The sequence below is a fragment of the Triturus cristatus genome, chromosome 11 (assembly GCF_964204655.1).
Source record: "Triturus cristatus chromosome 11, aTriCri1.1, whole genome shotgun sequence".
NCBI lineage: Eukaryota > Metazoa > Chordata > Amphibia > Caudata > Salamandridae > Triturus > Triturus cristatus.
In genome coordinates this window covers 48,421,203-48,448,372 of record NC_140594.1, presented here as the reverse complement: position 1 = coordinate 48,448,372, position 27,170 = coordinate 48,421,203, and the positions used below count along the sequence as shown (strand labels likewise).

The following is a 27,170-nucleotide window of genomic DNA, read 5'->3' as shown; positions in this document are numbered from 1 at the left end:
ATTTCCTAAGTCTCAGACACACATCTCGATTCTTCTGGGAAGGGGAATGACATATAAACTGCAATTCAGACTCTGGCAGATCCTTGACACTACCGCTCAGTCAGTAAAATAGACATGGATCTCGACCCATTGCTGATAAGTGAGATACACTAATTCCTCCTGACACAGACCTTGGTTCTATAAAGCCTCCAGTGAGATGCTCTCTGCTAAAAAGGTTAATGTCGAACATATATCTTCATTGCTACTGAGAATCCAGTGAGACACATCCTTTCAGTGCAACAGAGAAACCAGTGTGATAGACGCCGCCTTCTACTCTTTGGTGAGAATGATAACAACAAGCATTTGCAATGCAATAGGTCTCGCATTTGCAAAGTTTTAAGCTATTGCCATTGTAAATGGTATTGTAAAAGGCATTGTAAATGACAATACCTTTTATTTATCTGTTTTTAAAACCAACACATAGATAAAAGGTTTGTTATTTACAATGCCAGTAGCTAAATACCCTTGCAGGAGAGAGACACGTGGAGCTCCGCCAGTGCGCCTCGATGTTACCCTATTATTGTTGAACTAGAACGAGCACCTGAGTTCACACTTGCAACACTCCTACAATTCCAGTAATGAAACAAGAACACCGTACTATCCCAGTGCTGAAGACCCACTGTGTGCTCTGCCAGTGCCCCTCAATCCAGAGTCTTGCTATTGTACTTGTGAGGCTAATTCACAGCTCTGCCAGTGTGACTGAACCCTGATTTGCGCCACCCCTGCTATGCCACAAAGACCCACACGCAGCTGTCCCAGTGTATCTCAATCAATCCTGGACTGCAGCACCCATTTTATTCCAGCTCTGACACCACACACTGTTCTTCTAATGCACCTCCTTCCAAAACGTACACCCCTGACGTCCTATTATATATAGCTCCCCAAGTGTACCTGCAGCTCCCACATGCTGCTCTTCCAATGCATCTCACTCGTAACTCAGACCACCCCCTCCATTCCACCTAGATGAAATACAGCTCCCCCAGTCTACCTGCAGCTCTGAGACCACACGCTGCTTCAGCTCCCCCAGTGTACCTGCAGCTTTGACCCCACACACTGCTCTTTTGAGGCACCTCACTCCTAACTTATCGTGGCAGCACAAGAAAACGTAAATGGCCAAGACACACAAGCCCACAGCCGGGTGAGCTGCGAGGAGCAGGCAAAGATGAGTATCCGATGCTACGAGGCAGGCTGCAGCATAACCTGCCTTCTCCGTCCCCTGGCTCCGCTGCTCTGCTGGAGCCCCATGACTGATTGGGAGGGAGGAGCTTGGAAATAGAGAACAAAGAAAGTGAAACCAGCTACGGCATCGCTGGTGGTTGATGTCTGACTCGATCCTGTTTGGGAGGCGGGAGGGGTGTTATTGGCATGCGAGTATAACGGGGGCTGTAATGGGGCGCTTATTAAAAAAAAAAGAATAATACTCCCTGAACAAGGAAGAGATGGACTGCCTTTCGGGTTTTGGTGCTTGCTGTAAGGAGCGCTACCCGTGGGTGTCCTAGTCCCGGTGCAGGACAGCGCGACAGACAGAGGTGTATTGTAGCGTTGGAGTGCGCGTTCACTGAAGGAGCCTACCCAGTGCGGGAGGAGCGTGTGCTCAGTGGCAGGTGAATTGGATGCTTCTTATCTCTAGAGGCTCCGAGGCAGCAAGCGGAAAGCAGGAGCAATGGTGCACTGCATACCGGAGTTGGCAGCAGCACTCTTGGACCAGAGCTGCCTCTATGTGAGCTCTATTATGTAGCGAGAGAAGCCAAGTTCCAGGCTTGCACAAAGCATCGTAGCTTATTCTCAGGGGAGGGACGGGAGGGTATTAATGAAAGTTCCTGCGCAGCCCAGGGACCAGGTCCTTGTCAGCAGAAGCCTACTGACTCTCCTATTAACAGTTAACCCACCACCAACAAGTATTCCTTGATGCACTGTTACTGAAATGAAGGAGGCGAGTGGGAGAGGAGGGGCAAGTGCTTGGAAAAGGCACCCTCGGAATGCCTATGCGACGCCCTGCTCTTGTGGAGACATTTCTTATCAGCTTGTTAAATAAACAAGCTGATAAGAAATGTCTGCACAACAGCCGCAAATCAGGCGATGGTGTCCGGAGTCTGGGTTGGAATGCCTCATGAAAAGAACGGCAAGAATGCTCCCTGAAAAGCGCGTGCGCCGAGAATGCTGTAACACCGAGAATGCCTCATGAAAAGCCTGAGTCGGGGAGGGCGGGCCTAATGCCGACAGGGCGGACACCAACCCCGCTTCCAGAGAAACCAGACACAAAAGCGACAACAATAGATCTTGCCAAGGCGAAGCACCACATGCGCGCTGCATTCGCAGGCGAGACCTAAAAAGGGCTCTGCAGTTCTGCATTGGACACATACCTTCACTACTATAGAGAATCCAGTATGGCCCAAACAGAGCTGGCAAGGGTACTCTCAGACACACTATAATTCTGCCTCAGACACATGGGGAGTGGAGTTGGCTTAACGGCTAGGGCGGTCGACCTCGAATCTTGGAACAGGGTTTGAGTCTCGGCAATGATGCTGAACATCCTGTGATTCTGGGCAAATCACTTAATCTCCCCGTGCCTTACAAACATTAATGTGTCCTCATGTAATGCAACTGGTGCTATGTAAAGCGCTCTGATACCCGATTCGGGTCAACTTTGTGCTATATAAAACTCTGTAAAATAAAAAAATAAAATACCTATGTCACAACAGAGCATCCAGTCAGACAGACACAAACCTCCACTCTCTGCTGGGAAGGGGAAAGTCAGACACACATTTCATCTCAGGCACACACACCTTGGTACCACACAGCATCCAAACCTCCCCTCTGCTGGGAAGGGGAAAGTCAGACACACATTTCATCTCAGGCACACGCACCTTGGTGCCACAGAGCATCCAGGGAGATAGACACATACCTCCACTCTTTGCTGAGAAGGCTGATTTGATCAGCCACCACGCTCTCCTGGAGTTGGAACTCGGATGCTACAGAGGAGCTCATCTCGCTCGTGCTCCCCTTGACTGCGGCAATTTCCATCACATAGTGGACGAAGGCCAGCGTGAAACGTAGGCTGTGCAGCATATCTGTGTGCTCTTGCTGAAAAAGAAAATGAATGACCTGTAAACAAACCACCCTTTCACTTCACCCATCAGTACTAACATAAAGCAATCAAGTAAGTGTGGTATATGTCCATATGGTTTTGTGCAAGAACTACTGCTGAAAGTATTAACCACAAGACCCTGGATTCATCTTGCCTAAACCCTTGCTTTAATGAAGGAACCCTAAAGCTGGGGGGCAGACACCATCATGGATGGAGCCAACTCATCCCCTTTTAGCTCTCGCCTACGCAGTGCGCATGCGCTGCATAGGAGGGGACCTCTTGGAATCGATTCGCTTTTTCGCCCAAAACCGTGCACGCTTTGCATTGCTTTCAATTGCAACGCGTGCATGTTTGGCGTTTCCCTTGCGGGAGCGAGCAGCACCACCATGTGTTAGCAATTATCGCGCTCGCTCCCGCAAGGTAAACGCTGTGTGTCCCTGCTCTCGGCCACACTCCCCCCACCCCTCCTTCATTTTCTGACCCACTTGTTTATTTTCATCGCGGTCAGCTTCGGCTGCGCTTGTTTATTTAATTAATTGCACATGTGCGGTCCGCTTCGGCCGCGCTTGTTTATTTACTTAATTGCACAAGCACGGTACTCTTCGGCCGTGCTGGTTTTCTCCAGCTGCAGGTCACAGAGAGGCTCCCAAGCAAGGGGCGGGGGAAGCAGCGATGGCAACATGACCTTTCTGGCTCTCCAAATTTAGCAAGACCTAAAGGGAAAAGAGCACAAGCGGGACTGAGATACACAAGGAGGTGAACAGATCATGTGACGCTGTTCTTTAAATTATGTTAGGCGTACTAATTTTACATGGGCTGAAAACATAATATGCCCTGATGTCTCTCTAGTTGATCTGGCACATTCCAGACATAGGGGTCATGAAAAGTGCTAGGCAGAGCGTTGGGTTCCTCAAAAAAAGAAAAGCCAAGCAATAATGCACATTTGCAACGGTGTGCGCACGTAATAAATACAATATGCATGGCTTGCCCGTTTAGTTTCATTGACGAGTGCTATTGTGTTTTTTACGGTATTCTCTCTGCATTTTCCTTTCGGCTTTCCAGCTTGTTCTAATGACGTTTTGGCGACCATATCTTTGTCTTTCGTTATATACTGCAAATGGAACTTTACTCCTGCCAACAAAAACAGCAACTCGACCCCGGGCAGCTGACTCTGCGAACAGCCTGTACCTGTGACAGGAGCATGCCTATGCCTCTGATGTTTACCGTTTTACTTTACAAAGTGCAGTCTCACATCTCTAAGTGGTGAGAATGCCGAACACGGAAAGTAACTGGAGACCAATAAGGGAACACACTTGCGGTTGTGTACACGACAGTGGCTGGGCACAACCCTTTACACTCTCTCCCTAGGCGCAGTATTTTAACTGCTTGTTTCTTGGGACTGCATTCCCTGTATCTGTTTGTTGTGGTTTATGGCTGGCCTTGGGAATGGGCAAGAGAAGGTGCTTCAAAGCACTAGAGGTCTGATTCATTCCCCAATAGCAGGCCGCTCTCTCTGAAAGGCCCCCTAGCACTTCGATCAGCACAAATATTAACAGCTCCCCAGGTGTATCTACCAGTGCACCCCGCTGAACCTATCTTCTCATCTGCTTTCCACTATAATGCATGGAGCCCTCGGCGGATCAGTAAATGGGTCCTAAAGACTATTGACAAGAGGCTGGGCGTGCTGGAAGGTATGGTGGGCCTGGATGCAGTCTCGCATACGGCTTTCATCTGTGCTGTAAAGAGTGGCCGGGCTTGGCCACGGGTCCCCTTCCTTATACTGATGGGGCCTCTATGTATGTAATGCGTCACATGTCTCTGCAATGCATTGATTCCAATGGGAATGTGAATCACTTGTATACAGTATCAGATAAATATCTGACTGCTTTCTCTTTTAGCTTATGGTAAAGATGCTCCAAGAACAACTGTCCTGCTCTGCAGGTTACACTAGATTATTGACTGATATTTGATTACTTTGATTTTTAAAAAGTGAAATGATGCCTGGTTTTGTTTTCTTTGTGGTGTGTGAGTGAAAAACCGCTACAGCCATCTTGTAGACCCAACGTGGGCTTAGTATTTTTATTATTTTTGTCTGGGAAGTTTGGGTTGGTTACCCAAATACGCTTATGATAACATTTCTTGTGACGTATGCTGTCTTATATCTTCTTGGTCAAAAATTGTAAAGTATTTTAGGGAACACCAGGGCTGCAACTGTGACTTCACTTACAGTATTTACCTGTTTGATAAATTGCCTAATGTGTTATTTTGCTCATAGCTTCCCCCGAAAAAAAAATCTGTGAGATCACCAACACGATGAGTGACTTATTACCCGGCGAGTCCACGCTCCCAAAGGTTGTGCACGCGCAAATGAGTTGGTACATGAACTTTATTGTTCTAAGAAATATGACTTAGTGCTCCGGGTTGGGAAACTTGCATTGTCCAACATTCTCTTTCTTGAGATGTGTTCCCCCCCCTTATTAAAAACAGTATTAACTTTTATTTCAAAAAGGGCTTCCAATAAAGGTCCCAGGACCTCCCAATACATTCCATATCTTTAGGATTACAATACACGGTGAATTAATTCGGTTTGATTGAACGCATGTAAATGTATCTTGCTATGTGAATATCTTGAGAATGCGGCATAGTTCCAACCCTACTGGAGCCATGCTGGACACCTCTGTGCTACATCTAGCTATTGTGCCATTTCTTGCCCAGTTTCCCAATCCAAAACCCTGGTAGACTCAGTTTTTCCTCACATGTCTTATTCTCTCGTTGTTGGGCGAGATCCATACTTCACACTTCACCATGCTTGCAGCTTCTCTACTTCAGCTCAGCACAAACCATTCCTGAAATTATTCATTTCCCATCTCCTGTTGACCCCCCCTCCTTCCTCTGTCCCTTTATCTATCTTCTTGCCTCACTTGATTCAAACTTCTGAACCTAGGCACTCTGTGCTTTCCTTTCTATTGACCCCACATTTCTATCACACTTGCTCTAATGCCCTGAATACCCACTGCCTTGTCCTCCGTTATACTTGCTTCAACCTTTCGGCTAGGTTTGTTTTATGCAAATACCATATACAGACAACCTCAAGTATATCTGCTGCTCTTTTCAAACATGCTGATTTAAAAGATGCATCTTTCAGTCATCCCCGAGCTAGCAAACCTGTCCCTCTCGCCCTGTTGTACTCTTTCCTCCTGCGCCTCATCTTGGTTCTGCTTCTTCGATGTGCTTGCCACTCTCCTCTGGAATCAATGCCTTCACGACATTCATCTTTCTTCCATCTTAGTATGCCTCAGAGAGCATATAACTTACGCTTCTTCCTGTTCTAGTTCTTCACTCTGCTTGGTCTGACATTGTGTAGTTTCTGTTTTGTTCTGCTCTGTTTCATGTTTAGGATAAAAGTACCATAAAAATGAAAAAAGCAAGTAAATATTCCTGCTTACGGAGTCACAGGGCTCTGTCGCAGATTAGGGAGTGTAAACGGGCGTGGGGCATATAATGACCACATTTTTTGAGAAATTAAAAAAAGGGGAACAAGGGATAAGAACGGCACAACAAGCATTTCCAATGCAGTAGGTCTCACATTTTGGAAACTTTGATCTATTGGTGTTGCAAATGACAATGCCTTTTATTATAGCAGGTTTTTTAAACACATAAATAAAATGCATTGTCATTTACAATGCAAATAGCTCAAAATCTTGCAAATGCGAGACCTATTGCATTGCAAATGCTTGTTTTACTGTGTCAGACTCCCTTTTGTAGTGGAAGAAACTATTTGATTCTCCAATATAAACGCACAAATTACTTACTTGTGTAACGATACATCTGTAAGAGACATTAGTTAGTGATAGATTCCTTAACCTTAGAATATCCCCAGGTGTCAGATTGGATCTGGAAAGTTTTTCGGCAGCAGTACCCCTGCACGTCGGTAGGCGTCGTCGTGCGGCTCTACGTACGTCGCTGGCGTCGTAGCCGCCGACATGACGTCGTCGCAGCTACTTAGACGCGCCCATGCGCGCTGACGTCAGTTCTGTACAAAACATTTCCGCACCAGGAACGCAGAGCCATGCCAGAGACCAACTACTGGTGCAACAGAACTAGGGCCCTGAAAGGGATGACCTGAACCATAGAGAACAGTTCGCAGAACGGGGAGGATGGGTGGGCGGTAAGGAATCTATCACTAACTAATGTCTCTTACAAATATATTGTTACACAAGTAAGTAACTTGTGCATCTGAAAGAGACACGTTAGTGATAGATTCCTTACCTTAGAATACATACCAAAGCAATACCAACCCCGGTGGTGGGTTTGCGAAGTGAGATTACGCCAGAAAGTCACGGAGAACCGAACGGCCAAAGAAGCCGTCTCTGGACTTGACTGTGAAGGCAATAGTGCTTAGTGAAAGTATGCAGCGAGGCCCAAGTGGCTGCTTAACAGATGTCCTGCAGGGGGACACCACGTCCCAATGCAGTAGTAGCTGCCGTCGCCCTGGTAGAATGTGCGCGCAGCTTTACCGGAGGTTCCTTTTTAGCCAGAGAGTAACAGGCTTTAATGCACAGGACAACCCAGCGGGAGATAGTCCGCTTGTGCACAGCCAGGGCTTTCTTGGCGCCCACGTAGCCAAAAAAGAGCTGGTCATCCACCCGGAACGGTTGTGTGCGGTTGAGGTAGAATGAAAGCTCACGTTTTGGGTCCAGACGGTGGAGCCTCTCTTCCTCTCTGGAAGGGTGTGGAGGCGGAATGAAAGTGGGCAGAGTGACAGTTTGCCCCAGATAAAAGGCAGTGACTACTTTTGGTAGAAAGGAGGGACGTGGCCGAAGCACAACCTTGTCCGGATGAACCGCCAGGAAAGGAGGTTTGCATGAAAGAGCCTGGAGTTCACTCACACGGCTAGCGGAGGTGATGGCCACCAGGAAGACAGTTGTCAAAGTCAATATTCGTAAAGGGCAGTTATTAAGAGGCTCAAAGGGAGCACACATTAAGTATGTGAGAACCAGGTTAAAGTCCCAGTGAGGCATCACAAAAGGAATAGAAGGGAAAAGGTGAGTAATGCCTTTGAGAAATCTATGGACAACAGCCTGAAAAAGGCTGAAAGAGCAGAAAGGTAGCCCTTAACAGTGCCCAGAGCAGAGCCCTGCTGAGCGAAAGAGGGAAGGAACAATAGGACCTCATAAAGGGGGGCAGAAAGGGGGGTCCACAGCTTTCGCTGTGCACCATGCCACAAATTTGTTCCACCGACAGGCGGATACAGTTTAGGTGAGGGACGCCTGGCTGCCAGAATCACATTACAAACTTCAGGAGGCAAGTCAAATGGAATCAACAGTCGCCGCTCAATCCCTACGCAAGGAGGTGGAGGCTGAACAGGTTTGGGTGGAGGACCGTCCCCTGTTGCCGCGACAGAAGATCCTCCCGAACAGGCAGTCGGATTGGAGGATCCACGCTCAAACTGAGTAGCTCGGGATACCAAACTCTTCGAGCCCAGTCCGGTGCCACAAGAATAACTTGGGCCCGGTCGCATCTGATCTTCTTCAGCACTCTGGGTAGAAGTTGTATAGGCGGAAAGGCGTACAACCGACCGCATCTCCACTCATGGCGAAAAGTGTCTCAGAGCAAGTGCCGCTTTGGAAACTCCAACGCGCAGAACTGCTGACATTGCGTGTTCTGTTTGGTGGTGAATAGATCTAACCAAGGTTCTCCCCATTGCCGAAAGAGACCTTGTGCCACGTCCGAGTGAAGACGCCATTCGTGATCCATGATGCACCGGCGGCTGAGTTCGTCCGCCCCGGTGTGCACAGAACCTGCCAAGTGTTGAACTACCAGAAGAATGCCCTGGCGGTCCAGCCACGTCCAGAGGTGCCGAGCCTCCTGACATAGGGTCCACAACCCCACCCAGTCTCGCTAGTTGCAGTACCACATGGCGGTGGTGCTGTCCGAGAACCCCTGCACAACTGTCCTCTTGACCGAGGGAAGGAATGGTTCGAGTGCAAGCAGGATCGCCGTAAGCTCCAACTGATTATTATGGAGCTCCGACTCTGCCGGAGACCATAGGCCTCTGATCTCCGCCTCCCCCATATGGTCACCCCATCCCCGGAGGGACACATCTGTTACCACTGTGTGCTCCGGTTGGGGAAGGAATAGGAATCTGCCGCTCATGGATGCGCTGTTCGGGAAGATAAACCCGAATTTGCACCGTGTCCAGAACCGCTCCAATGAAGAGGAGCTTCTGAGAGGGAGCCAGATGCAACTTCGGCACGTGGATGGAGAACCCCAGCAAATGCAGAAGGCTGGCCGTAGTTTGGAGGTGTGAGACGACATCTCGGGGCGAGCCCGCCGTCAACAGCCAGTAGTCAAGATAGGGGAAGACTGAAACCCCTTATATGCGCAGATGAGCTGCGACCACCGCAGTCACTTCTGTGAACGCCCGAGGCGCGCTGGTAAGGCCAAAAGAGAGTACGGTGAACTGAAAGTGGGAGCATTTTGAACTTTTTCTTCCGAAGGAAGTAAATGACGTACCAGAGGCCTAAAAGAGGACGCAGGCCCTTGTCCTTCTTTGGAATCAAGAAATATTGGGAAGAACAACCACGACCTACTATTGGCGTCGGAACGCGCTCAACGGACCCCTCTGACCATGAGGGCCGGAACGTCCTGCTGGAGAAGCGCTAAGTGATCCCCCAACATGCAGTGGTACGGAGGAGGCACGGCCGGAGAGCAGTACGGGATGGGAGGGAATAGCCCCTTCGGACTATCTGCAAAACCCAACTGTCCGAAGTGATGGTGCGCCAGTGGGGGAGGCGATGGCGAATCGTGCCGCCCACGTGCGTTTGGTGGGCCCGAAAACTCTGGATTAGGAAGGTTTGGAGGCTGTGGTGGCAGGGGCAGCAGCGGACTGACCCGGCCGCTGGCTCTGTGACCCACCTCTGCGGGTCCCCTTTCAGCGGCTGCGCCGAGAGTGCTGCTGCGCAGGCCTGCGGTTCTGAAAGGAACTTGTTTGGGCGCCTCGTCCCTGCCAGAAAAGGAACGAAAGGCAGACCCCAAGGGAATGCGCGTGGTGGAAAGTCCTTAAAACGTTCCAACGTGCCATCCAGGTGGTCACCACAGAGGCGCGTGCCATCAAAGGGTACGTCCAACAAAGCATTCTGGACATCCCCTGAGAAGCCAGTGGCTCTGAGCCAGGCGTAACGGCAGAGCGCCACCGTTGTGGAAATTGCCCTGCCGAGGAAGTCGGTGGTATCAAGGCCACCACGTATAGTAAACGTTGCCGCATCTCTCCCATCGGTAATTGCTTGGGAGAGTACCGTCCGAGCGTCCGTCGGACACTGAGGCAGCGCCAGCGCCACTGTGTCCCACACAGAGTGGGAATAGCGGGCCAAAAGGCATGCAGTATGCACTGTCCGCAGTCCTGAAGTGGCAGAGGTAAAACCCAGTTCCCAGACTGCTCAACCTTTTTTTTTTTTGGTACCCTATCCGGAGGTGCGGAAGGGAATGCGCTGGGAGAAGCAGAGGCCTGGACAACCAGACTGTCCAGCGTCGGGTTTTATGTGAGGAAACTGGGGTCGCCCGGGGCCGGGCGACGCCGTTGTGTCACACTCCTATCCACAGGAGTACCCGTGGGAGGCGCTGACCAGGCGCCCAGAGGACATCTGTAAGGGCGTGATTAAAGGGCAGCAGCGGCTCCGTGGAGGAGGCCCCTGGCCGAATAACCTCAGTCAGGAGATTGGTCCTGAGAGACACCGTAGGGAGCTTGAGGTTAGGAGCCTCAGCCGCCCTGCGCAACACCACAGAAACTGTACCATCCTGCTCCGTAGCCACGGAGGAAGAGGCAAGTGTACCGGTGCTTGGAGATAAATTCCAGATCGCTCAGATCCTCCACATTGGCATCCTAGTGTAGTGCATCCTAACACTGAGCTGCGAGAAGGTCCCTAGCTGAGGGGTAGGCGAAGAGCGACGCCGCGTCTTCGACCTGGTATGGCGCTTCGACTTACCTGACCCCGATGCTACGAATGATGGCGTAGGTACCGCAACCGGCCCCTCGACCGCCCACGGGCGCGGGACCTTGGGTGGCGCGGAGCAATTGCTGGGCCACAAATAAATGCCGGGAACGCTCCCGCAAGTCTTTGGCGCCATGGCCCGACAACTGGGGCACGTCTCGCGGTGATGGACGTGCCCGGAGCAGAAGAGACACACGACATGCAGGTCCTCTGCCGACATGTTCCGACGGCATACAGGCAGAGAGGTGGCAGCAAACAAATCCAAGTAATATCTTTCATGCACTAACACTTCATAATGTGGGGATATAATGCAGCAAAAACAAAACTACAAACACTTTTGTGTAAGAAACACAAACTTTCAGCACATAACGCCTTCTTAAGGGTCAAACGTGACCATATTTAACCTGCTACTTGAAGGGTTATTTTAGTAGAGTTGGAAGACACTAACCTCCATCAGCGTCTCCTCTGGCAACTCGGGGACCTCAAACATCACCACAGCATCTGCTGTGGCATCGGCAAAGGGGCACCGCAGGCTGGACTGTGCTTCCAAAGGGTCTCCACCGGTGCTCACCAGGAAGTGCCTTCCACTGTAGGACCCGCAGGAGCTCTGCGAGCTGGAGGACCCCACTGATGCAGAAAGAGAAACAGGAGCCTTAACAAGTGGGCACTGTCCAGCTGTCTGGCACACAGATATCATAGGCACCCGTGTACACAGTGCATCTCTCTTCCGACACCTGCCTGCAAACACATACATGCTTTGGGAATCAGCACATACAAACACTGGCATGCTTTTAGCATCTTCGCCTTCTCTGCCCTCCCTCTCCCCAGGAACCAGCATATGCAAATACAAACCACGTATAAACATATGCACACCCTCTCAGTCCCGCCCTGAGCTGCACTGCCCACATGGCCAACATGTCCTGTGTAAAAGGCTCATTACTTCCTCTAATGACGTCTGTAGACTACATTAAAAAGCAAAGTGCCTCGTCCTTTGATGATGTAAACCATTACCTGAAAACATTCTGGTCCTGGTGGTCTGAGGTGGTGTCATCCCACTCGGAGGGGAGCCAACAGTGAAGGTGACAGGGGCAGGACTAACCGCACTCACAGCCTGTGCTCCAGAAGCAAGGCTTCCCACTGCATAGCCCATGAAAGGTGCTGCAACAAAGACACAGACTGGTCAGGCTAAACCAACACCCCCAAAATAACAACACACACCTCCCCCATCACACACAATTACAAACAAAGATGGGACACAAACCCAGAGAATAGTATAGAGTGTGTGAAACGCTCACACAAATAAGTTTAATACAGAAAGTATTACTTACTCTGTAAGCATCTGTTTGCAGAATGTAGTGCTATAAATGTACCTGCTCTGCATCCTCTTAACATCTAGTGTGAGGCCTGGATGAGACCTCAACACAGCACTAGATCTTCATTAGGACTCAGGGAACAACAGGCTTGATACAGTGATTTCCAGTGCCTGGTTACTGGCTGAGAGCTGTGAGTGTCACCTATAGTTGCTGATAATTGCGAAACAAAGGTTATGTTTGTACTATGAATGGCTGTAGTTATACATGCTCTGCATACTCCTGCCAACTAGACTTGGGCTCGGAAATTACAACTATCTTTTCTTCTAAAAAGGTTTTGAGTCAAGGGATGTGGTGCGACTCCTCCCTTAATCCACAATGCGAATGGCCACAGATTCCACCCTAGATTGCTTTCCGTACAGCAGGTGAAAGAGAATGTAGAGGTGGACTACTATGATGTGCCGTGTGCAATGTAAGTAGTTTAAAAGAAAAAAGTGTGAAAAAGTTAAACAAATGCCATCACTGACGACTTTCGGGGAGGAGTGTGGGCGTGTGTGACATCTACACACTTCAAACAGATGCTTAGAGGGCACGTAACATTTTCCGTTTGTAACGTGTGGCTGCAGATACACCTGCTCTCCATTGACTGTAAAGCAGTTTCATCTCTAATTGTGGCTGGGTGGCAGATGGTGCAGATGTTTGGGTCACTGTTCTCAACACAGTTTGGGCAACCACAGCCTGCTGACAGCCTAATATATACCCACACAGTAATGCTTTGTAAAGATGTGTGAGCTGACCAGGTAGTTACCTTGTAGACGCCTTTTAATGGGTTGCTGCCTTGGATAGCCATGGTCGCCCCTTTTTGCATGTAGAGTCTGCCCTGCGAGCTACAGTGAGTACACGTTTAGAATATAAAGTCTGGATACACCCGACAACCTACCTTACAATGGCTGCTTTGGGAATGGGGTGGCCCTTATGAGGTTTTGCAAAAACTACAAAGAGCTGGTTGATTTTGTGGATGGGCTTAGTCCTGTCGATATAATACAAGAGTGCATGTTTAGCGTCTAGCTGTGCAATGCCCTTCTTCTACTGAATCGGTTTGTGGAAAGAATATGGGGAGTTCAGTAATTTGGTTGATGTGGAACGGAGGAATTACCTTGGGCAAGAACCTAGGATTAGTTCTAAGGACCAACCTGGGTTTGTCCACCAGAATAAATGGTTCTTGAACAGTGAGCCAGAATGGGTGGAAGAGCCTTCTACTACATCATGGCAGAGACCGGGGACGAGCTCCCGATCAACATCAGACGCGCCCCTACTCTTCACACCTTCAGGAAGACACTCAAGACCTGGCTCTTCGACAGACTGGAGCTGCACCTCCCTCCCCCAGCGCCTTGAGACCCTTCCGGGTGAGTAGCACGCTTCACAATTCCCTGATTGATGATCGATTGAGTGCTTGAAGCTTGCGGATTCACCTGAGCAGCACCTTTCAGGAAAGAAACTGTAGGTTGAAGGAGCAGAAGAGCTCAAAAGGTGGACCAATAAGTCTTGGGAAGATTATCTTAAGGTTCCACACAGAGGATAAAGGTGTTTGTAGGGGTATCGCCCCTTTTGAGGCCCTCCATGAACGCCTTAACCATCAGGAATTTGAAGAGTGATTAGAGTATCCTGTTTTGTATGCTTGCTGCGGTTACCTTTCCAGAGGCGTATATGCCCCTGCCTTTGCCATTGTTGCCCTGGTAGCCTCCTCAAGTATCCTCTACCTACCTGTGACTCACAAAAGACCTGTTGCTTTACGCTCGGCCAGGGGATGTAGTCTTTGTTCCGCCCCTGGACTCTTCTCTATGTAAAGTACCCCCGGGAATAGCAGATGGTGTGCCCCTGGACTTCTCTATCTCTGTCTCCTTTTACTTCCCCAAACTCTCTTCCTCCTGGGCTCAAAGAGATGTCCCCATTAAAATGAGATGTTGAGGAGGTGCTGCTGCACATCCTGCTTGAACCCTGAGATGGGCAATCATGCATGATGGCAGAGCAATTTGCTAGTGCTCAGGCTAAGAGAGGCGGTATGTGCAGCATCGAGTGCATAGCAGATAATAGTAAGGGAGATAATCTTCCCCATAGTCACTGGTTATCAGCCACTTCTTATACATTTCGGGGAGGTGCAGTAACAGCGCCTACAATTCTTCCTATTGAGACCTGCTGTACCACAACACCAAGACCCCGAATAGGCAATGCACTATTTATTTATAAAGTTTTATTTAGCACGAACTTGATCCCGAAGGATTTCAGAGCGCTTTACAATTTGAGGGAAGGAAGGTAACAGATCAAAACCTGAGTCAAATGGGGAATCTAATAGGCATTGAATCAAATAGTGCACATATAACAGATCATTTATAAACCTAGGGTGACCGAAGAGTGGGCTAGACGATGGAGCATAATGACATAAGGGGGGCAAAAACAATAATCATATACAGGAATAATAACAAATGCAATAATCATATACAGGAATAATAACCGATACCATAGTATGTCCGATGCGATTAGAGCTAACAATTGTGTTGTTGCTCCAGCTGCCACATGCTTGCCATGGAGTCAGGCACTTACTGTCCTTGTCTGGCAGGTGGGATTGGGTGTAACCTGTGGTTGGAGCAGAGGCCCGCTTCTGTACTGTATGTCCCATCAAGGAGTCTGTTGAGTGGGAGAAGCTTTAAACTTCTACTCGACCTGTGATTTAACCACTTTTGTCTTGAGAGGAATCTTGAAATTGTTTGGGTCCAACTTCAACATGCCCATAAGCATGGGAGGGAACTGAACGGTGCGCCGAGTCTTGAAGAGGGTATCCACTAAAACGTCATCCTCATGCAGGACATACATGTCAAATTTATGGTGGCGGTATGCCCTCTGAATTATGGCATGATATGCAGTGGTGTCATCCAATGAGGATGGCTTGCCTGGGTATGGATTCAGGTTATGTTCGTCTCGATAACCTGTCCCAAGTGGCAGCTCGTAAGGGTCTTCCTCCCAGTAGGGACTGTCTGGTTCTGAGTAAGTGTACAATGACCTGTCAGGAGACTGTGGTAGTGGAGGAGGAAGCGGTGAGCTTAGATGTGGTGGTAGTGACAACATGGATTTGAGTAGCTGGGTTGGAGGGTTTGTAGCCTTTTACTTGCGCTTCTTAGGCTCCGGATGACTTGGTGTGTTGAAGTGAGCTCCTCCTCGAAGCTTAGCGTTCATTTCTTTGGAATTGGGGGCAGAATGGTTGACGGCCGTTCCTTGGGGAATTGGCAGCCATTCCTGTGTGGGTACTACTAGTCTGGGTGGATGAAGAGTTGCTTCTGCCGGTTGTCAAATTCCTCTGCCAGCTTTTTGAGGATGGATGCCTTGGATTCCTCCGAGCTTGGTGCTAAAGGGACCCTCGGGGTCAACTTCGTGGTCGGTTTCAGAGGCACTCTTGGTGTCGGCCTTGGTTCAGAAGGAGGGTGCTCAGAGCTCTTTGGTTGTCGTAGTTCAAGCCCTTTGCCAGGAACCTGCTTGGTGTCTAAGCTTTCTCCTTGAGCTGACCAGAACCTGAGGGCCTCGGTGGACCAGAATCTATAGGTTTCTTTTTCTCCTGCTCAGAGTTCGATGTCCGACTTATGGAGGCACTTTGCTGAGTGTGGTTTCAACCCATGGGCTTGCTGAGCTACAGTTAAACTCAAGCTTCTTGGAGTCTACTTTTTTCGGAGCCCTGGAAGTTTTGACATTTAGGACGCACTGTCTTGGGCTTCTCCCTCACTTGCACTTGAGGATAGCATCTTAAAAGTTTGGTGACGATTGTGCCATCAGGATCCTAGAGGGGCCTGCTTCTTCCTCCTCAAAGCTGAGTGGGTCCTGATCTCTGAAAATGGCCCAAGTAAGAATACTGCTGCATATTCTAATACATCCAGGTCCATTACCTTCAGTCTTAAGGTTATGTTGCAGCGAAAAGTAAAGCAAAACTCGCAAGCGATCCCGTTGTGGTCAGGGAGATGCTGGACCACCAGGAATATTTTACATTGCACAGGACAGAATTGAAAGGGTGAGCATTCCATCACCCCCTTCCTGTCTTCATTCTATGGGATGAACTTCAAGTTGAGGAAGGGGACAGAAGCGGGTGGTGCTGAAATGAGACCGCAGTGGTCAGGGAAGATGGGACAGTCTGCTGATGGGGAGGATTATGTAGGTCTGAAGTCATTCCTGGACATGTCAGACCATGATGGCAGAAAAAAAAACAATCCAGGGTGGAGTAGTGGTACTCATGCACATTGTGGACCTAGGGAAACGTCACTCCACACCCAGTGACTCAAAACGTCTTAGGAGAAAAACAAGTTGTAATGTCCAAACCCAACTCTAGTTGGCAGGAGTATGCCGAGCATGTGTGTCTACAGCCAAACATACTAAGAATATAACTTCTTTCACTATTAGCAGCAACACTAGATGACATTCACAGCTTTCAGCATGTAAGCAGGCCCTGGAAATCAGTGCATCAAGCTTGGTGATCCCTGAGTCCCAATGAAAAAGATAAAGTCCTAGTGCTGTTGTGAGCTTTCATCCAGGACCAGCCCCTCAAGGTTACAGAAGAGGACATGAGCATGGCAGAGTAAGCAAACAGCAAAGAGCACCTCACCTGTTATGTCCATGGGCTTCTCGGTATTGAGACTATCATTACTGCCAGCCTCAGACACCGGTGTACCGAAAGCAGCCTTCATCAGCAGGTCTGTGAGCCGGCCGGTGCTCAAAGATCTGAAAAGCAGAAGAGAAAGGGAGAAGCTGAACATGCTGAAGGTGCAATTCAGTGTTGGCTCTGCATGAAGGTACATGTCACACAGCAAGTGCACAAATTCACATCCATGCAGTCCAACTCCTCGTCTTTCACTGCATGTGTGAATTTCTGCCCTGTAGTGCTTTTTGATGGTATGTAAAACTCTATTCTTATAATCATCACCCCCAAAACTCCTATACATTCTCTCAGTTCATTACACGGGTTGCCCAGGAGGCAAGTAGGCTATTTTTGTACAGAAATCTTTTCAATGAACCAACACTAAAATAAGGAATATGCTACTTATCAGTATGCATCTGTTCTTGGCATGTAGAGCTGCAGAGTTGTACACTTAGCATAGATCGCCATCTGGTGTTGGGCCCGGATGTTTGCAGTTTGTTTTTCTTCTTGGACAGTCTTTGGAAGTCACGAGTTTGGTGACTCCTCCTTCGGTCCGTACTGCGCATGGGCTTCGGCTCCATCCTCAGATTGTTTTTCGCCAACAGGGAAATGATGGAGCGTAGTAATAACAGTGAGAAACCCATGTGTTGTATCTAAATAAGATGTACTGGAACGGATACAGGTAGCCGGGGAGGCGGGTGGGCGTGTACAACTCTGCAGCTCTACATGCCAAGAACAGATGCATACTGGTAAGTAGCATATTCCGTTCGAGGCATATGAGCTGCAGATTGTACACTTAGCATAGATTATATAGCAGTACCCAACCTTAGCGGCGACCACCGGTATCCGTTGCAGCTGTTTGAAAAAGTGTCTTTAGTACAGCCTGGCCCACCCTAGCTTGCTGCTTGGAATGCACATCTACACAGTAGTGTTTTGTGAAGGTGTGCGGTGTAGACCATGTGGCTGCTTTGCAGATGTCATCTAAGGGTATATTCCCTAGAAAAGCCATAGAAGCCCCTAACTTTCTTGTAGAGTGGGCTTTAGGAGGAACAGATAATGTTCTCTTTGCCTTTTGATAGCAAATTTGTATGCATTTTACAATCCACCTAGCTATCCCTGATTTAGAAATGGGGTTGCCTTTATGTGGTGGAGAGAAGGAAACGAACAATTGTTTAGTCTTCCTGAAGGGTTGCGTTCTTTGTATGTAGTATAGCAACGCCCTTTTCACATCAAGTGTGTGTAAGGCCCTTTCTGCAACAGATTGGGGTTGCGAAAAGAAGACAGGTAATTCCACTGATTGATTGAGGTGGAAGGGGGAAATGACTTTGGGCAGAAACTTCGGATTTGTGCGAAGTATGACCTTGCTGTGATGCATTTGTATGTAGGGTTCCTGTATGGTGAACGCTTGTATTTCACCAACCCTTCTAAGGGAAGTGATAGCTACAAGGAAAGCTGTTTTCCAGGTGAGAAACTGTAGCTCACATTTGTGCATTGGTTCGAAGGGCGGACCCATTAGTCGTGTAAGAACTAAATTTAGATTCCATACAGGGGAAGGTGGTGCCCTGGGAGGAATTACGCGTTTAAGGCCTTCCATGAAGGCTTTAATAGCGGGCACTCTGAAGAGTGATAAATGCTGTCTGTTTTGTAGATAAGCAGCGATCGCTGCTAGGTGTAGGCGTATGGATGAATATGCCAGGTTACACCTGTGAAGATGGAGCAGATAGCATATGATGTGCTGTATGGATGCATCTAGAGGGTTGATTGTATTGTTACGGCAGTAAATTACAAATCTTTTCCACTTTGCGGCATAGCATGCTCTAGTGGTAGGACGTCTGGCTTCCATGATGATGTTCATGCAATCAGGGGGAAGGTTAAGGTATCCGAATTCTAGGATTTCAGGAGCCAGATCGCCAGGTTGAGCTGAGCTGGGTCCGGGTGCCTGATTTCTCCATGGTTCTGGGTTAGGAGGCATGGGGATAGATGCAGTTTTTGATGTGGTACCACTGACAGTTGTAGTAGCGTGGTGTACCACGGCTGCCTGGCCCACGTCGGAGCTACCAGAATGAGTGTGAGGGAGTGCTGTTGTAGCTTCCTGACCACTAATGGAATTAGTGGGAGAGGTGGAAAGGCGTATGCAAATCTGCCTGACCAGTTCATCCATATCGCATTGCCCTTGGACAATGGGTGTGGGTATCTGGCGGCGAAGCTTGGGCATTTTTTGTTTTCGTGGGTGGCGAAGAGGTCTATCTGAGGATGCCCCCACTGTTGGAAGAATGGGTGAAGAACTTGTGGATGCAGTTCCCATTCGTGTAGTTGTTGCGTTTGTCTGCTGAGCAGATCTGCCATGGTGTTTTGTACGCCTGGAACGTGCTGTGCCAGGAGAAAGATGTTTTGAGGAATTGCCCATCTCCATATGCTCTGGGCTAAGCGGGAGAGCTGGGGAGAGTGTGTCCCCCCCTGTTTTTGGATATAATACATTGCAGTCATATTGTCTGTGCGAATGAGGACTGCTTTGCCCGAAATCTGTTTTTGGAAAGATTTTAGGGCTAGAAAGATCGCCAAGAGCTCCAGATGGTTGATGTGGAGCGATTTTTGCTGTGGCGTCCATAGACCTTGCATGGTGAGGTGTAGAAGGTGCGCTCCCCAGCCGGAGAGCGATGCGTCCGCTGTTAGAGTCACCCGAGGAACCGGGTCCAGGAACGGCCGCCCTTTGGAAAGGTTTGTGGTGTTCCACCACTGCAGAGAGTGATGTGTGCGGCCGTCCACCAACACCAGATCCGTCAGCTGCCCCTGGGCCTGGTTCCACTGTTGTGCTAGGCACTCTTGAAGTGGACGCATGTGGAGTCTTGCATGGGGCACTATGAAGATGCAAGACGCCATCATTCCTATAAGCTTCATAAACACTCTTGCTGGAAGAGAGTGTTGAGGAAGGAATGTTTTGCGTAAGGCTTGAATGCTTGTGATTCTGGCTGGGTTTGGATAGGCAATACCTTTGGAGGTGTCTATAGTGGCCCCGAGATATTGCTTTGTGTGAGATGGTATGAGGTGGGACTTTTGGTAGTTCACCGTGAAGCCTAGCTGGTGGAGCAGTTGGATGGTGCTGTTTGTATGTTGCACACATTGGTCGTAGGACGCGGCTTTTATCAGCCAGTCGTCTAGGTAAGGGAAGACGTGAATATGTTGACGTCTGAGGTGTGCTGCTACTACTGCTAGGCATTTGGTAAACACCCGTGGTGCGGTGGTGACCCCGAAGGGGAGAACCGTGAATTGGTAATGTTGCCCGTCCACCACGAACCTGAGGTATTTCCTGTGAGAGGGGTGTATTGGAATGTGAAAGTATGCGTCTTTCAGATCCAAGGTTGTGAGGAAGTCTCCCTGGCAGAGGAGTGGGAGGACTTGCTGTAGGGTGACCATGTGAAAATGGTCTGAATGTATGTAGGCATTTAGAGGCCGGAGGTCGAGAATGGGTCTGAGGGTCCCGTCTTTCTTTGGTATTAAGAAATATAGGGAGTAGACCCCTAGATTTTGTTGATTGACGGGGACCTGCTCTATAGCGTGTTTTTGGAGGAGTGAGAGTACCTCTTGTTTGAGCAGTGTGAATGTTCTTGAGACATTGGACGGTGCCTTGGTGGGATATTGGGTGGGGTAGATGTTAGTTCGAGACAGTACCCTGACCGAATGATTTGGGTCACCCATTTGTCCGATGTTATGGACTCCCATGTGTGGATAAAGTCTTGTAGTCTGCCCCCGACCGGAGTGGGATGGTCTGGGGGGAGCGGAGGGGAGTCATTGTGCGGGTGGGGTGGCAGAACGGGTGTTGTTGGTTTTGCCCCTGCCCTTATTGTTGTTGCCTCTGTAACCGCCCCTTTGATTGCCCTTTGAAAAGGTATTTTGAGGAGGGGACTTGTAGGAGGTAGAGGCGTTATCGGTGGAGGAGCCTCTGCCTGTGCCACGAAAGGACGAGCGTCGAAAGGAACGTTTAGAGGCTTGTGTTTGGAGTGCCCCCATAGACTTTGCTGTGTCTGTGTCCTTTTTCATCTTTTCCAACGCTTCGTCTACCTTTGGCCCAAAGAGAGTTTGCTGGTCAAAGGGGTGATTGAGTATGGACGCCTGGACTTCAGGCTTGAACCCTGAGATCCTGAGCCAGGCATGGCGACGAAGCAGGACACTTGTATTTATGGCTCTAGAAGCAGTGTCGGCTGCATCGAGGGCACACTTAATGGAGGTGTTTGTAATTAGTTTACCCTCCTGTATTAGGTCATGAGCCTTGCGCTTGTGTTTTTCTGGAAGGTGCTGCATAAGAGCCTCTAGTTCGTCATAGTGTGCTCTGTCATATCGCGCAAGCAGTGCTTGTGTATTTGCAATGCGCCACATGTTTGCAGCTTGGGAGGCGGTGCGTTTACCAGACGCGTCCAGAAGCTTAGATTCCTTGTCTGGCGGTGGGGCTTCTTCTGAGGATTGGGAGTTAGCCCGCTTTCTAGCTGTGGAAACAACTAGGGAATCTAGGGGAGCAGGGCCCTTAATGTATGCAGGGTCTGTGGGTGCTGCTTTGTACTTCTTCTCTATTCTAGGGTTCAGTACTCTGGCCCTGACAGGGTCTTTGAACACCTCTGTAGCGTGCTTGGTGACACCCTTAAGCATGGGTAAAATAGAAGTGGATTTGTCTTGTATGTCAAATGTATCCAGTAGGAAGTCTTCTTCCACTGGTTCACTGTGCATGTCCACCCCATGGTAGTGTGCTGCTCTCTGCACTAAATGATGAAACCCTAAGGAGTCCTCTGGAGGAGACGGCCTGGATGGGTATAGGTCGTCCTGAGGTATATCTGGTATATCAGGGTTATTGTAATCCTCCCATGGGTCTGGGGTCCCTGGTGGAGTGGGATCCATTGGGGCGTCCGCCGGGTAATTGTCCGGGTCCCCGTCATCCGGATCTGGGGATGGGGCCGGATCGTAGTGAGGTGGAGGTGGCGGAGACCTGGGAGGGGGAGGGGGTGGAGGTGGTGGAGGAGGTAGGGGAGGCGGTAGTGGGGAGGGCACTCTGAGGGGTGAAGTAGCAGAGTCCTTCCTTTTGGGTGGTGGGGGAGGAGCCGGAGTATCAAGGCGTCTTTTCTTGATAATTAAAGTCAATAGTCCAGTCTTTGGATCTTTGGACAGAGTCTTTTGTAGAGGGTCTGGTGTAAACAGAGCCAGTGGCGTCGAATCGTCCGTCGGCACCGGTGATTTCGGAGCCGAGGGCTTCGATGGTTTGTGTGCGCCATGCTTTTTTGGGGCCTCCTGTTTTTTCGGCGTCGAAGGAGTTTTCGGCGCCGGAGCGTCGGTGCCGACAGATTTATGTTTGTGTTTGGTCGGCACCGAGAGTCCAGGCTTCGGCACCGGTGGCTTCGGAGTCGAGCTGGATATTGCTTTCTTCGGTGCCGGATGCTGTTTTTCGGCACCGGGCGTCGGCTGGCTCGATCCCGAGCTGCCGTGAGACTTTGGATGCTTCGACACCGAGCCCGAAGGTGGGGTGATCGAAGCTTTGGTCTTGGTTTTGCCCAGGCCGGCAGGCGAGGGAGTAACCTGAGTGTCTTTGGTTTTGGGCGCGGGGGTGGGAGGGGGCACAGTACTCACGGCCCGCTGCGCCGGTGTGATGTCCTCCACGTCGGAGTCGTCGGCTTCGGAAGCGCTGACGACGTCTTCTTCCTGCTCGGTGTGTGTTTGCCCCGAAGCTTCGGCGCCGTCTCCGAAGATGTCCGGTGGAGCTGCAGACGATGAGTGCGCCATGGTGCCTCGAGCTTTTCGATCCCGGATGGTTTTCTTCGATCGAAAAGACTTACAGGCGGGGCAATCTCTGGCCTCGTGTTCTGGAGAGAGGCAAAGATTACACACCTGATGGAGGTCGGTGTGGGGAAATTTAGACCCACATTTTGGGCACTTTTTGAACGGAGTCCTTTCCATCGGCCGGGACCGGAGTCGAGGAGGGCCCGAAGGCCGGTGCCGATGTACGGGATGGAGAAAAGTGCCGCTTCGAGAGATGAAGATGATGATGAAGAAACTCGAAGATACGAGGATTTTCCGTCGAGGCTGGAACCGTAGAAGTTCGAAGCCGGAGCACGAAGTATCACATCCGAGCCCGATGGCGGAAAAAAACAATCTGAGGATGGAGCCGAAGCCCATGCGCAGTACGGACCGAAGGAGGAGTCACCAAACTCGTGACTTCCAAAGACTGTCCAAGAAGAAAAACAAACTGCAAACATCCGGGCCTAACACCAGATGGCGATCTATGCTAAGTGTACAACTCTGCAGCTCATATGCCTCGAACAGCAATTTTTGAAAGGAAGAGGAAAGGGGTAATTGTTGCAGACCAGTGTTAATGTTTAGAAAACCACAAATGTATACAAACCAATTCTCCAAGTAGAATGTGGGAAACAAAAACCTTTTTCATTAGCCTTGTGCCAAACTAGTTTACAAGCCAATTGGAAAGCAAAAACAAACTCCTAAAAGTGGTGACCATCCACCATCTGAACCATAAACATTGGAGGAGATCCCCTTCCAGGCCAACCCTCTCCATTATGGAGTTTTCAGCTGCTTTGCCTTCACCTCAAGCTGGACGGCATCAACTTTGGAAGGGCATTCAAGGCCCACTGGTTTTGCTCTGTTGATGTGTCCTGGCCTGCAAAATCTCTCTGTGGACAGATGGGTCGCCACCCTGATTCCACCTCTGCCCTCACCACTCACTAGGTCCTACCAACATTACTGTCCTTTTCAGTGACGCAAATAGTTATCATTGTGATTTATGCCCTTTGCAAATACAGACAGTAATATAAAAATAAACAAACATTACCATATGTTCTTTTGATAGAGCACAGCCTTAAGGCGCCTATTCTACATTCAAGAAATAAAGCCGAACGGATAACTGAACTTTTGAAATGAGTGTTGATGCTTTGAAGCCCACCTCAAATGAATCCAGTGTGTTAGCACTACACAGGTCCCTGTCAGAACTCTTACCTGCCGCATGGCCCCTTGCTGTCTTCCACGGCCTTAAGCCCCAGGCCCGTCTGCTGGCAGTGGAAGGGTCCCATGTCCCTGAAATCAGGGAGGGTCTTATTCCGAGTGGGTGTGAGCATCATTCCCTGGTGGGCCAGCAAGGCAATCAGGTTCTGCGAACTTGAAGTTTTAGGGAACTCAAACTGAGACACAACCTGCAAACAAGGGAAGCCATGAGATAAGGACACTGGAATTGAAAAATGAGAGTAGGCTGATAAGGAACCCGTGGGATCATGAGACAACACACATCAAAACTGGACGTAGGAGAAAAGGACCCTTTAGGTTTTTGATGCTCATGAGAAAGGCACACAGGGAATTCAGTGCACGAGAGACATAAATGACTCTGTAACGGTCTGGAAGGAAGCGGATCCTCTCTATATCTAAGCCTCCTGTGACCAACAAACTGTCATAGGCTCAGTCTCCGATGACTGGATCTGAAGCACAAACCAAGACAGGAAGGGTAGGTTATGGAGTGGGTCAAGTAAGAGAGGTTACCTTGGTGGGCGAGCCCACAATAGTGGGCAGTGGGCTTCTCTGCATGAACTCCGACAGCTTGGGGGACGAGCGCATAGGCCGGCTGGACTGCAAGCCATGGATGTGCAGAGGCTGGCTTGTCTGTGTTGGCACCATAGGTCGCACCACTGGGTCAGAGTACTGCTTCCTGATGGTCTGTCGGGTGGACTGCAACTCGGAGAGGTTTGGCGCGCTGTGCAAGCGGCTCCCCATGCCATGAGCTGATGGCTCCAGCCCTGAGGCACCTAAAGAGACAACAGCAACAAGATAAAGAGCTGCTGAAGCACTCCTGCTTCACACACCCTGCCAGCATACTCACCGCACAGCACACTTCACTTGCATTCTCAATTTCTTCACACTTTTGCATTATTGTGTTATACACCTGTCAGCTCCTACCCCGCACAGCTCTTTCCAAGGAACATTCCCGAGTTCTGTCTCGGCAAGGCTTTCCTCTTCCTGCAAGCTCCTTCTCGTCATTGATCTGTCCTGCTCCTGTTTCCTCTGAGATCCTTCTCTGCATTGTTCCTCCTCCCAAACCATGTGAGCACTATTTCCTTTCTTATGAATACTTGCTGTCTGCTCCTTAGCAAAACTGTTTCTACGCTGGCTTATTCCTCTCCGAACTGCTCCTCTTGCTGAACACTTACGTGAACACCCACCCTACAATGGTAATCCCTCCACAAAGTCCAGGTGAGCTCTTCTTGCAGTGGTTCCAGCCCTTCATTTTCCAAAACAACCATCCTTCGCTAAAAACTCACCTTCCCTTCTCTTCCCCGCACACTCCTGCAAATTCTCCTGTGTGTTCATTTCTGCACCTTCTGCAAATTTGCTGTTGGCTTTCCTCTACTAGCTTGTTTCAAGTGAGCTCCGTGATCCATGCAAGCTCTCTCCCTGCACTCTCCTTCTTCTGGAGACTCTCTTGAGCCCTCTCTACCCATGCTTCCCTTCTTGTGCACTCCCAGCACTCTCCTTCTTCTGGAGACTCTTGTGCCCTCTCTACCCATGCTTCCCTTCTTGTGCACTCCCAGGGCTCTCCTTCTTCTGCAGACTCTCTTGAGCCCTCTCTACCCATGCTTCCCTTCTTGTGCACTCCCAGGGCTCTCCTTCTTCTGCACTCTCTTGAGCCCTCTCTGCCCATGCTTCTCTTCTTGTGAGCTCCCAGCACTCTCCTACTTCTGCAGACTCTCTTGAGCCCTCTCTACCCATGCTTCCCTTCTTGTGCACTCCCAGGGCTCTCCTTCTTCTGCACTCTCTTGAGCCCTCTCTGCCCATGCTTCTCTTCTTGTGAGCTCCCAGGGCTCTCCTTCTTCTGCAGACTCTCTTGAGCCCTCTCTACCCATGCTTCCCTTCTTGTGCACTCCCAGGGCTCTCCTTCTTCTGCACTCTCTTGAGCCCTCTCTGCCCATGCTTCTCTTCTTGTGAGCTCCCAGCACTCTCCTACTTCTGCAGACTCTCTTAAGCCCTCTCTACCCATGCTTCTCTTCTTGTGCACTCCCAGCACTCTCCTACTTCTGCAGACTCTCTTGAGCCCTCTCTGCCCATACTTCTCTTCTTGTGCACTCCCAGGGCTCTCCTTCTTCTGGAGACTCTCATGTGCCCTCTCTACCCATGCTTCCCTTCTTGTGAGCTCCCAGGGCTCTCCTTCTTCTGCAAACTTTCTTGAGCCCTCTCTACCCATGCTTCTCTTCTTGTGAGCTCCCAGGGCTCTCCTTCTTCTTCAGACTCTCTTGAGCCCTCTCTAACCATGCTTCTCTTCTTGTGAGCTCCCAGGGCTCTCCTTCTTCTGCAGACTCTCTTGAGCCCTCTCTGCCCATGCTTCCCTTCTTGTGCACTCCCAGCACTCTCCTACTTCTGCAGACTCTCTTGAGCCCTCTCTACCCATGCTTCTCTTCTTGTGAGCTCCCAGGGCTCTCCTTCTTCTGCAGACTTTCTTGAGCCCTCTCTACCCATGCTTCTCTTCTTGTGCACTCCCAGCGCTCTCCTACTTCTGCAGACTTTCTTGAGCCCTCTCTACCCAGGCTTCTCTCTTGTCAGCTCCCAGGGCTCTCCTTCTTCTGCAGAATCTCTTGTGCCCTCTCTGCCCATGCTTCTCTTCTTGTGCGCTCCCAGGGCTCTCCTTCTTCTGCAGACTATCTTGAGCCCTCTCTACCAACGCTTCCCTTCTTGTGCGCTATCTGCACTCTCCTACTTCTGCAGACTCTCTTGAGCCCTCTCTACCCATGCTTCTCTTCTTGTGAGCTCCCAGGGTTCTCCTTCTTCTGCAGACTCTCTTGAGCCCTCTCTACCCATGCTTCCCTTCTTGTGCACTCCCAGGGCTCTCCTTCTTCTGCACTCTCTTGAGCCCTCTCTACCCATGCTTCTCTTCTTGTGAGCTCCCAGGGCTCTCCTTCTTCTGCAGACTTTCTTGAGCCCTCTCTACCCATGCTTCCCTTCTTGTCAGCTCCCAGGGCTCTCCTTCTGCAGAATCTCTTGAGCCTCTCTACCCATGCTTCTCTTCTTGTGAGCTCCCAGGGCTCTCCTTCTTCTGC

The 27,170-nt window shown here is 49.8% G+C and overlaps 1 protein-coding gene across 2 annotated transcripts in view; it reads right to left on the bottom strand.

Moving 5' to 3' along the window:
• The window catches only part of ULK1 (unc-51 like autophagy activating kinase 1), a 283,256-nt gene that overhangs the window by 25,504 nt on the left and 230,582 nt on the right, over positions 1-27,170 (bottom strand). For both annotated transcript variants that reach the window (XM_085635032.1, XM_085635033.1), the window contains exons 19-24: positions 24,625-24,887; positions 24,091-24,284; positions 17,071-17,186; positions 12,130-12,276; positions 11,567-11,745; positions 2,945-3,123 (exon numbers count right to left, since the gene is read on the bottom strand). In XM_085635032.1, the coding sequence (XP_085491158.1) occupies positions 2,945-3,123; positions 11,567-11,745; positions 12,130-12,276; positions 17,071-17,186; positions 24,091-24,284; positions 24,625-24,887 (1,078 nt within the window). The remainder of the gene's footprint in view (positions 1-2,944; positions 3,124-11,566; positions 11,746-12,129; positions 12,277-17,070; positions 17,187-24,090; positions 24,285-24,624; positions 24,888-27,170) is intronic.